Source organism: Oncorhynchus masou, chromosome 15, assembly GCF_036934945.1.
Source record: "Oncorhynchus masou masou isolate Uvic2021 chromosome 15, UVic_Omas_1.1, whole genome shotgun sequence".
Classification (NCBI taxonomy): Eukaryota; Metazoa; Chordata; class Actinopteri; order Salmoniformes; family Salmonidae; genus Oncorhynchus; species Oncorhynchus masou.
In genome coordinates, this window is record NC_088226.1 from 57,239,644 (window position 1) to 57,252,110 (window position 12,467).

General features: G+C 40.4%; 1 protein-coding gene across 9 annotated transcripts in view; it reads left to right on the forward strand.

The window, feature by feature from the left end:
• Positions 1–430: 430 nt before the first annotated feature.
• LOC135556527 (transcription factor E2-alpha-like) overlaps positions 431–12,467 on the forward strand; it is a 31,748-nt gene continuing 19,711 nt past the window's right edge. For 5 of the 9 annotated variants that reach the window (XM_064989804.1, XM_064989807.1, XM_064989806.1 and 2 more), the window contains exons 1-3: positions 432–970; positions 4,190–4,291; positions 5,743–5,815. In XM_064989804.1, coding sequence (XP_064845876.1) covers positions 4,211–4,291; positions 5,743–5,815 — 154 coding nt within the window. In that variant the 5' untranslated portion in view covers positions 432–970; positions 4,190–4,210. Of the gene's footprint in view, positions 971–4,189; positions 4,292–5,097; positions 5,154–5,742; positions 5,816–12,467 lie in introns of those variants that run through there. The other 4 variants (XM_064989810.1, XM_064989805.1, XM_064989809.1 and 1 more) reach the window with 3 other exon arrangements.

Here is a 12,467-nt window from a genome sequence, read left to right on the forward strand (position 1 = left end):
TTCATTTGATTAAAGGCTAGATCATAAGGTCTGACATAACAATTTGGTTAAACTACGGTGCACATAGCCTATAAACCAATACAACTAGTATAGTGTGTGGTTGACATAGGCAATGAATGTTATTTATTTGACCATTTCACCCATCCGCTTAGAGTAGGCTAGGGCTAAGCTTTCAAAATGTAGAGCGAGAAAAAAACGATAACCACAGCATTAAAATGATGTCAGAGTTTACACTGTAGCCCCCCTCACAGCCTTCATTATCACACAGCAAAAGCAAGCGTCAAGAAGAGGGAGGTTCCAAAATGTATTTCCGGACGGCTATTGGCTTCTGTGTCTGCTTGTCACTCATACCTGCTTTTCTATTGGCTATGCTCTTACGGATTTATCAATCCATCTCGGGAAACTGCTGTGTAATCACAGTGAACTTTCCTACAATAACCTTCCGCTGAAAGGCGTAGTCCTTTAGATCTCTTTTATTTTGAAGAGGACACCTTGAACTGTTGACCAACGAACTAACATATGCGGTTGTTACATCAATGTAGATCGTTATATCTAATATTTTTTATTGTCCTATGAGCAAATAGGTTGTCTTTCTATAGGCGTTTGAAATCGGACACCGCTGGCGTTGGGGCCCTCATTTCATGCGTAGGGATACGTTGTTGCTTTTGACAATGTGGACGGAGGTGGTTAAGATGTCTACTAGAAGAATGAAATCATCTTAATTGTAACAACAAAAAGGAAGACGTGAGATTAATAACTAGATATTGTTTGGATTCGGACTGGTTACGTTGTACTAATGATGTGGGTAGTGTAACAGAGCAAGGTTCAAGAGGAATAAGGAAGACATCTACAGCGATCCAATGTGTTTCACGCGCTGAGGTTGAAATTCTCTTGAAGTTTTATGTTTTTTCCCCCTGCGATACTCAGCCTTTCTTTTTACTGTTGGATGCCAGACATTTGAAGATTAAAGGTAAAAATGTTTCTGTTTCACACTCGCATGTAGTCGTTAAAATGCACGAATTCATTGTACCTAATGTAGGCCAATTGTAGAACGTATGACTCTACAATTATCAAAAGTTTTGGGAATGTGTGGTTGGAGCAGGGGGGTGTAAGTTTTTGTCTGGTTTCTAGTAAGGTGGCGAGTTCAGCCATCAAGTGTGTGATGGTCTCCGCACCAACCGTGTAGTGAGGGAAATTAGTCCTTTGTTCACCATAAATATATTGTAAGGTTATTCTGAATATGACTAATTTTGATGCGTTTGCCAGTCTCAATTTTCCAATAAAGAATCCTGTTATGTGGTTATGACGAAAAACGAATTGATTGTAGCCTAAATAATGTTGAGGGGCATTATAAACTTCTGCTTTCATTGGTTCACCCTGCCATTTTAAAGGTTCATAACAAATGTAAAGCAAGTAACAAACCTTTCTATAACCAATAATACACAAAACCACCACCCCTTAATTTAATGACAGTGGTTAAGCGGCTGTTCACAGGCTAGACATTAATTTATTTTATTGCACATTTGGCAGGAAATTCCTTATGCCCCCACCATCTCTCTGAACGAACTCAAATGCAAACTAACCTTGAGTTGTATTTTGTAATATTTCAAAAGAAGCAACATATTTATTGCATTATTTCAAGGTCTTTCGCAGTTATTCAGAGGCCACTTTTTTTCAGTATCTTTCAGAAGCCCTTTTCATAAAGGTAATTCATTATTTTAAACTTTGTGTAGCTGGATATTCCACTACATAGAGCATTTTGAACCTGAATATCCTCCGGCTGAAAAGCATCCCTTTTCAGTATAGCTGTATAGGACCTAGATGTGGCCTGTTATCATTGGAAACGGAAAGCTGACTGTTTAGAAGAGTTTATAATCTGGAATAAATATTTACGTTGTTTCAGTCTTGGAAACTACGCGGAACAATGTGGGGTAAAATGTATTGTAACGAACTATCGTTGGACTGAGCAGATTTGTTTTTATACATTTGATCATGATGTCCACACTGCTTGCTTCGATTTCTGTCGATGTTACATTCTGGTTGGCTACATTGACATTATATATTCTGTTTCTAAGAAGCAACAGTTTAATTTTATTTATTTAAACTCAAACATACGCAATTTATGATATTAACACAACTGTCCAAAGCTCACATTCTAGTTGGTGATTTGGCTTCAATTTGCTCGAATATTTTGCGAAGTACATTATCCCAATGGATTTTATTTTGCTGTTAGATCTCAAATATTTGAGGGCTATTAGGTCCGTTTTATCGAACGTGTGTATATATTTATATTTAATCATTTTTAGAAAAACGTGTTCCCTTTAGAAATACATTCTATAGGCCTAGTTTTGCACTTGGAGGACTTCTTTCCTTGTCTGTCTCGCATGTGTACAAGGCAACCGTAGACGTAATCTGTTGCAACCGAATATTGTTTGTACGGTCAGTAGCAAAATATGCAATTCTGCATTACAAAATGTGTGTATCCACAAAGTCCTTTTAACTATCAAGACATACCCACAACATTTTGGAACAGTAAATGTTTTTATGGTTTATGTTTGGCAAGGTTTGTGTATCCTTGGCCTACCACCTTATCTGAAAGTCTGGCAAAACAACATTAGGTTTATTTACGCTTGGGCCTAGTGTTATATTAGGGCATTAAATTCGTTTTATTCAAGGTTAGGTTATGTAGGCCTAAACTGCCTTCACTTTTAATACAAAGGCCTATTCTTGATGGATCCTTTGCATGGTATATAGCCATTTGTATGGTCAAATTTGATCTCCTTTTGAATCTTTCTTGACACAGGTATTCTCAGCCTTCAAAGAATATATTCAAGTTTCAATATGCTGAAGCATCATTGTCTGAAACTCCAAACACATAAATTCCTTGATCCCACAGTGTGGTCTTAGCTCTAAGGAACTATGCCCTATGTGTGACAAATAAGAAGAAAGTAAGAATAGCTTTCATTTTGAAATTGATTTATTGTTACTAATCTGGTCTTTTACCTTTTACTTCTGAGAAGTTGCGATAATTTTCCTATATTGTTGATTAAAGCAAATTGCACTAGTAATGGATTACAAAGAATGTGGTAAAAGTACACCACCTGTTGGTGCCCTAGTGCTTCTTTCCAGTTACACTGGCAGTGTTTTTGTGGCATGTACTGCTGCTGCTGAGCATCCAAGCTCTACCCTTTGTGCCTCAGGCGCATGTTGGAATGCAAAACACAGGGTAAATCCAGTATTCATGCTTATTTTTTATATATATTTTTTTCATTTGACAAGGTTCCTCTGTGCTGACATATGGTAATTTGGTAATGACATGTTTGCATACACCCATTAGCTCTGCCTTTCACCCCTATTACCCAGTGCAAACAATGGTCCCAATTATGTCTAATTGTAAACCTAATATACTTTACTTTCATATAGAATTGGATGATTGACGTGCGTGTGATTTGTTGTGGAAGCATCAGAAAGGAAGACATGGTCTCAGAAGTGTGATTATTCTTGCTAAAGGTTGGATAAGGGATACAAAAACTAAACAGGCCTATATGTTTCACATAGAACGTCTGATTCTCTTCTTTGCAGCCTGTGTAGTGAGCCTCACTAGTAGCTTATTTGGTCATGCCCAAAGGAGTTGACATTCTCTGGTTGTTCTTTAGGTTGTAGTTGTTCATATGTTATTATTACCAATTAATGAATGCACTGGCCTAACTTTTAACTCTGTTACAACAGAAGTGTTTCCCATTTTTCCGGTCTATTGTTTGAACAACCGTGTCCCATATGCCAAAATAGCCTTGACTCATCACCCACGTCTGACGACAATTATTACCATGAAAAAGTCAGAGGCGATCAGGCGGCAGTGTTAAGGTTGTAGGGCTTCTGGGAAATCATTTAGTAAGAGGGGAAGGATCTTTAACTATTAGTCTGGGTACTCAACTTCCGCCAACTCTTTACTCATCTGTGTCCATAGATAGTGGTAGATAAGGGTCAATGACAAGGCCGAAAAAGCAGTATGTTACCGTCTGTATGTTCACTCATTTTCACAAGTGATAGAACTCATGAATTCTTTAGTAATATCAGCCAGTAATATCTAGTGTGATATTTTTTTTCTCAGTCACATTCAATGTGTTTGTACTCTCTAGTCTGGTTCCATTAAAAGTCAGTCTATCCTATTTGCGAATCTCTCTCGTAGGGTTGTTAGAGACTGAGGGGCATGAACGAGCAGCCGCAGCAGAGAATGGCTGCAGTGGGAACACAAGACAAGGAACTCAACGACCTCCTGGATTTCAGTGCGGTAAGAGAGAGTGGTCTAGGGGTCTGGGGCCAGGTCATAAGGGCTGCTGGGCCGGGTGGACGGTAGGGTGGACGAGAGAGATGAATGGGGAGGGACGGGCCCGTTACATCGCTCACCTCATGCTTTTGTTTATACTTTAACTCCTGCATGGCAGAAGTAGCTTAATTTCCCCCCAGATGTCGTTTGGGGGGAAAAAATGTGTTTTACCCCATCCCACATCAAAGTAAGGTCACCTGAATACAACACAAGTCCAAGGTGTTTATTCATTGGGTTTTAAATCAGTCTTTGAACATGAGAGAACATAATCTGCAGTAAGGTTGATTTATGGTTTGGGTTGACCTGAATGCTGAAGATTTATTTAGACTAGATGCATTTTATTCCTATGTTTGCAGTTATGTTTATATTTTGCTCCGAGTTTGGTTTATCTTATTTTGTGCACAACCTTGCAATAGTTTGATTGCTGATAAGTTCCAGGACTTTTAAAGGGATGCTCCATACTCTTGAGTGGTTCTGGCACTCTCAAAGTATACACAGCTGAAAAACCTTACATCATATTCAACTCAATACATGCCGTGTGAAATGGGGTAGCCCTGTCATTTGTGTCTCTTGAATAGCAGGTCTTTATAAATGGTCAGATGAATGGGATTTTGGTTAGGATTTTTATCCACTTGCTGGCATCGGCCTGTTTTTTTTTTTCCCCCATTCATTTTTACCATATGATTTCTGTCTTGGGCTTTTGAGTTGACATTCATGTCAGTATTTCTCTCTAAACAAATGTAATATCCTTAGTAAATCCATTGTTATAGAAAATTACCTTATACGGGGGACATTCATGGATTCAAGACCAGGAATTCTAATTAAGGTAAATGCTTGTCATCAGACTTGATGTCCCACATTAATTGATATCTCTCCACTAACCACAGCTTACTAATGTGATCTGCCCATGTATTTGATTTCCTCTCCATTATTTTAGCCTTATGATGTGTAACATTGGGAAATTCCATTGGTTCTGTTTCCTGTCAGTTAATGGGCCACTAGTGTGTGGAGTATCAACTATCATGCCCTCAATCAAGACCTTGGTTTGCTATGCACATCATTTGTGTAGCCACCACTCAAATCATAAACGCGTCCATGGTTCTATAAGTAGTAGCTAGGGAAGGAATCTAAACCCACTAGAGACAAAGGTGTGTGTGTGTGTGTGTATGTACCGTGCCGTGCTATGCCAGGATTGGCTGAAAATGCTGCAGTATAGCTGTCGCTGGCCCAGATGCCAAAGAGGCAGAAACATACAGTGGCTCATGAGATGGCATGTTAAACAAAGCCACTGTAACCAGTGATTAGGATACATCACTCTTATCCGTGTCCAGCCCACATTTCATATCACAGATGATCTAGCTTTACTGTATGTTCAATGAAGGTGTATTTATGAATTTATTTCCCACCTCTTCTAGATGTTTGCACCACCTGTGGCTAATGGGAAGAACAGACCGACGACACTCGCTAGCAGTCAGTTTGGTGGATCAGGTAAGATTCTATTCAGAATGCAAGATCCTGTCATCCTGAGCCTTGAATATCCTGCAGGGCCATACTTAAACTGTATTGTATGAAGCTTTAGTTTTTTTGATAAGGTCATTAAGTAATGGAGAATGGTTATGTAACAACAAATATTTTGGCTGGAAGTACTAGGGCAGTGGTTAGTGCTTTGGTTCTATTGCACTATGCCTTCACCCATTCACTTGGTTATATAATTAAAGATGCTGTATATGGGGCGGCAGGTAGCCTATTGGTTTGAGCGTTGAACTAGTAACTGAAATGTTGCAAAATCAAATCCCCGAGCTCACAAGGTAAAAATCTGTAATTCTGCCCCTGAACAAGGCAGTTCTTAACTGACTTGCCTAGTAAAATAAAAATATAGATTTTTTGGGGGATTGACCTCTTACATCCTCTGTGTGCGGACACTATTTCATCACCTTTTAGTGCTGGTAGTAAGTTGGCCAGATCTAGTTACTTTGATCCGAGTTCTCCTCTGGAAACGTGAGAGCCTGCTCTGTCTCTCCATGTGTTCACATTTCCCCTCTTTGATCTAACCAAGATTATTCATCTGTGCTGAAACTTCAGGACACTGTTGGTGCCTTTGAGCGCTGTGTTGTTGGATGACACTTAAGAGAAAAGCTTTCTGGAGTTCAGCAGAATGTCTTCATTTATGGTTGTTGAATGAGACCCATCTTTTTTTGATGGGGTGATGAACAAGCTATCTTGGTAACCCTTTTAATTGATGACAATATCTCAATTTAGGAAATGAGATCTATATATTTTATTTTCATTGCATCTTTTTCTAGCACCAATATACAAAAACTTGCTTCTATTTTCCCACCTTAAACACCTGAAACCCCTGTGTAAGCTAGTAGCTTTTGCTGAATGTTATTAGTAAGTCATGTTCCTTCCCACTGTCACCCTGCCAACCTGCAGTGTGAAATGGAGTCACACTGCGCGGCCCCCAGAGTGAAAACTCCGCCACAGAGGAACAAAGACGGAAAAGGGCTTATGGACTTGAAACGACTCCCCCACCCCGAAGTGTAAAACACTCCTCCCCCAACTCCGCACAGGACTTTTCCCCCCACTGGTTCACAGGAAATGGCTTGAGCCTGAGACAATGCCCCTCACCCCCAGCTCTGGGGCACTTAACTGGCCCAGCATGGAGCGCTGGCTAGAGTAGGAGCCCTCTGAATGGGGATCAGTGGCAGGACTCAGTGTTTGTTTCTATTACAGCAGGCAATTACTTAGCAGTGAGGAGTTAATTCCTGCCCCCGTCCTAAGTGTGCCCCTTGGTCATTGACACCATTCGAATGTGATACTTCATGCTGTCACATTTAACTTTCAGAGAACTCCAGGTATCTCGTAATAGCATTTGAGTGCCACAGCACAAACCTCCATAGATGCCAACCTCTAGAGAATCTATATGAGATTGAGACAAGCCTATCAATCCATGGAGCAAAATCAGGGTGTCCATAAACAACAATTCAGGCTTGTGTGTAAGCTGCAAAGTATTGCACTTTGATGTTTTTATCAGTCATGGAAATAAGTGCTGAAAACATGTTGGCTCACTATTTAAAAAGATGAAACACAAGTTGTAGGATGAAAAAGTAGTTTTGTTGCAGTTACAGCTGATTAGCGCTAGTTAATGCTACCTCGTCCAAAAAATTACAAATTGGAGTCAAGTATCGCAATAATATTGTGATGTGTTACTGTCTTTTTTTCTTTTTTTCATCCCTTCAGAAAGTATTCGTACACCTTGACTTATTCCATATTTGTTACAGCCTGAATTTCTCACCCATTTACACACAATACCCCACATTTTATTGAAAATAAAATACAGAAATATCTAATTTACATACAGTACCAGTCAAAGGTTTGGACACATACCCATTCAAGGGTTTTTCTTTTTACTATTTTCTACATTGTAGAATAATAGTGAAGACATAAGCTATGAAATATCACATGGAATCATTTAGTAACAAAGTGTTAAACAAATCAAATTATATTTCATATTCTTCAAAGAATCCACCCTTTGCCTTGATTACAGCTTTGTGAACTCTTGGCATTCTCTCAACCAGCTTCACCTGGAATGCTTTTCCTTCACTCTGCGCTCCAATTTATCCTAAACCATCTCAATTGGGTTGAGGTCGGGGGATTGTGGCGGCCAGGTCACCTGATGCATCACTCTCCTTCGTCAAATAGCCCTTACGCAGCATGGAGGTGTGTTGAGTCATTGTCCTGTTGAAAACAAATGATAGCCCCACTAAGCGCAAACCAGATGGGATGGCGTATCGCTGCAGAATGCTGTGGTATCCATGCTTTTGAAGTGTGCCTTGATTTCTAAATAAATCAGTGTCACCAGTAAAGCACCATCATACCACCACCTCCTCCATGCTTGACAGTGGATCATCCGTTCATCTTCTGTGTCTCAGACACAGCGGTTGGAACCAAGAATCTCAAATTTGGACTCATTAGACCAAAGGACAGATTTTCACCGGTCTAATGTCTATTGCTCGTCTTTCTTGGCTCAAGCAAGTCTCTTCTTATTGGTGTCCTTTAGTAGTGGTTTCTTTGCAGAAATTTGACCATGAAGGCCTGATTCACGCAGTGACAGTTGATGTTGAGATGTGTTTGTTACTTGAACTCTGAAGCATTTATTTGGGCTGCATTTTCTGAGGCTGTTAACTCCTATTGAACTCATCCTCTGCAGTAGAGGTAACTCTGGGTCTTCCTTTCCTGCGGCGGTCCTCATGAGAGCCAGTTTCATCATAGTGCTTGATGGTTGAGACTGCACTTGTAAAAAAAAAAAAAACGTTCAAAGTTCTTAATTTTCCACATTGACTGACCTTCATGTCTTAAAGGTTAAAGTAATGATGGACTGTCGTTTCTCTTTGCTTATTTGAGCTGTTCTTGCCATCATATGGACTTGGTCTTTTCCCAAATATGGCTATCGTCTTTATACCACCCCTACCATGTCACAACACAACTGATTGGCTCAAATGCATTAAAAAGGAAAGAAATTCCACAATTTAACTTTTAACAAGGCACACCTGTTAATTGAAATGCGTTCCAGGTGACTACCTCATGAAGCTGGTTGAGAGAATTCCAAGAGTGTGCAAAGCTGTCATCAAGGTAAAGGCTGGCTACTTTGAAGAATCTCAAATATATTTAGATTTGTTTAATACTTGTTTGTTTACTACATTATTCCCTATGTGTTGTTTCATAGTTTTGATGTATTCACTATTATTCTACAATGTAATAAAAATAAACAAAAACCCTTGAATGAGAGTAGGTGTGTCCAAACTTTGGCTGATACTGTATATACACCCCCCCCCCCCTACCCCCCCTGAGTCAATACTTTGTAGAAGCACCATGGGCAGCGATTACAGCTGTGAGTCTCTCTGGGTAAGTCTAAGTGGTTTCCACGCCTGGATTGTGCAACATTTGCCCATCTTTTCAAAATTCTTCAAGCTTTGTCAAATTGTTTGTTGATCATTGCTAGACATCATTTTCAGATTTTTGCCATAGATTTAAGTAGATTGAAGTTCAAACTAACTCGGGAACATTCACTGTCTTGGTAAGCAACTCCTGTGTAGATTTGGCCTTGTGTTTTAGGTTATTGTCCTACTGAAAGGTGAATTAATCTCCCATAATCTGGTGGAAAGCAGACTGATCCAGGTTTTGCCTGTGCTTAGTGACTCCCCAGTCCTTAACAATTACAAGCATACACATAACATGATGCAGCCACCACTATGCTTGAAAATATGGAGAGTGGTGCTCAGTGATGTGTTGGATTTGCCCAAAACATAACTCTTTGTATTCAGGACATAAAATAAATGTAATTTGTTACAGGATCACTTTGTGCCTTGGTGTAAACAGGATGCATGTTTTGGAATATTTGTATTCGGTACAGGCTCCTTTTCTGTCTGTTAGGTTAGTATTATACAGTAACTACAATGTCTCCTATCACAGCCATTAAACTCTGGAACATGTTGTAAAGTCACCTTTGGCCTCATGGTGAAATCCTTGAGCAGTTTCCTTCCTCTCCGGCAACTGAGTAAGGAAGGATGCCTCTGTCTTTGCGGTGACTGGGTGCATTGATACACCATTCAAAATGTAATTAATAACTTCACCATATTCAGTGGGATATTCATGGTCAGCGTTTTTTAACGAGTATACCAATATGTGCCCTTTTGCGAGGCATTGAAAAACCTTGCTGGTATTTGTTGTTGAATCTGTTTGAAAATCACTGCTTGACTGAGGGAACTGTGGGTTAGAGAAGTCATTAAAAAAATCATGTTATTAACACTATTGCACATGAGTGAGTCCATGCAACTTATTATGCGACTTAAGCACATTTTTACTCCTGAACATATTTAAGCTTGCCATAATTAAGGGGTTGAATACTTATTGACTCAAGACATTTGTAAAAAAAAAAAAAAAAAAAAAAATCTAAAAACATTATTCCACTTTGACATTATGGGGTATTATGTATAGGCCAGTGTCAAAACATTTAAATGTAATGCATTTTTAAATTCAGACTCTAACACAACAAAATGTTAAAGTCAAGGGGTGGGATACTTTCTGAAGGCACTATACAAAAGGGAGTAGCCTCAATACAGGGATAAAATTACAAACTTTAGCAGTTTTACATCAGTTTTTCCTCCTGACAGTGGACTTCTATTGAAGTAGGCAATGTTTGTGATTCATGTTAACTTTTTTCCCCATGATATTTCCCCACCTCTTCCACTTTGTCCTGAAATGACAACTTGATTAGATTTATTAGGATATGTAGAGGCGGGCCTACACACAATACCTTAATGTCAAAGTGGGATGTTTTTAGAAATGTTAAAAAAAATGTATTACATTTGTTTTTACCTGAATTGTCTTGAGGTATTCAACCTCTTTGTTATGGCAAGCCTAAATAAGTGCAGGAGTGAAAATTTGCTTAACAAGTCTCATAAAGTTGCATGGAGTCACTTGTGTGTACTGTTGAGGAAAAAAAATATTTTACTTTTTTTTTCATTTCTTCCCTTCTCCATTATGATAGGATCACAGGGCCATAACAAAGAGCAGCCTGTTTTGTTCTTTATTGTTCTCCTGGTAACTTGCGTCAACTTCCTGTTTGCCTGGGCCAACTGTATCCCGTGACATCATGGCTTCAGTGTGCCTCTACTAGTAGATGACACAGCGCGGGAAAGGCAAAAGCAGAGCTATTCACCAACACAAAAGTACTCAGAGGGGTACTAATTGCAAAGGGAGCTCTATCAGGCGTCCCCTCACTCACCTCTGCAGCTGCTGGCCCCCGTCACCCACCCAGGACAGCCCCCCCCCCCCAACCACAACAAACAACCCCCGTTCACACGCACAGACAAATGCTCGTGCACACACCCCCACACTAATATTTTTTCAGATGATTGTCATGGGGTGTTCTGATATGCCCTATACTGCTGACACCAGAAAATGGCTGCTCTACTAGGTCTATATCTTGTTGTTAAGACATACGCAAGAAACGATCCAGGCTGCCTTTTGGTGGCATATTAGATTTTGCCATGTGAGAAGGTTTTGTGCCTCAAAATATGATTATTCAGTGGCTGGCTGCTCCTGTGCAGTGTTAGAATTGCCCTCATGGCCTTCACTAGATTCTCATTACTGAATCGGGTTATAAAGTCGAGGCGCAACGTTTCAACAGGTAGAAAGTGAGAATAAAATGCACTCACACTTATAACAGCATTACACAAACAATTAAATTAATATTTTCAAAAGAATGGCGAGTGAACATGGAACAATGAAGTCTGTCCTCTCGTCTCACACCCCTGTCCTTCTCTCCTCCCTGTGCCTTTTACTCCCTCTGTTCCTCCAGTCGTTCACCCCTGTCCTTCTCTCCTCCCTGCGCCTTTTACTCCCTCTGTTCCTCCAGTCGTTCACCCCTGTCCTTCTCTCCTCCCTGTGCCTTTTACTCCCTCTGTTCCTCCAGTCGTTCACCCCTGTCCTTCTCTCCTCCCTGCGCCTTTTACTCCCTCTGTTCCTCCAGTCGTTCACCCCTGTCCTTCTCTCCTCCCTGTGCCTTTTACTCCCTCTGTTCCTCCAGTCGTTCACCCCTGTCCTTCTCTCCTCCCTGTGCCTTTTACTCCCTCTCCTCCTTTCCTTCAGTTCTTTACCCCTGTCCTCCCTTCCTCCATTGTGGCAGTAGGCTCAGTGTTTGGCTCCCACTTCTTAACATGGCTGGCTGTGTCATTGCCATCTCAGCAGCTCCCCACCTTGTTTAATTGCTTTTGAGTTAATTACTCCACAAAGTGTGAACAATGTTGTCAGAGTTGTCCTCAGTAAGGCGATTCTATCTCAGACACTACTCACTCGTCAAATGGAGGCCTTTTAAAAAATTGTAATTGTTACATTTTCTCCCCAATTTCGTGGTATCCAATTGTTAGTAATTACTATCTTGTCTCATCGCTACAACTCCCATACTGGGTCGGGAGGGACGAAGGTCGAGAGCCATGCTTCCTCCGAAACACAACACAACCCAACCAAGTCGCACTGCTTATTAACACATCGCGCATACAACCCGGAAGCCAGCTGCACCAATGTGTCGGAGGAAACACCGTGCACCTGGCTACCTTGGTTAGCACGCACTGCGCCC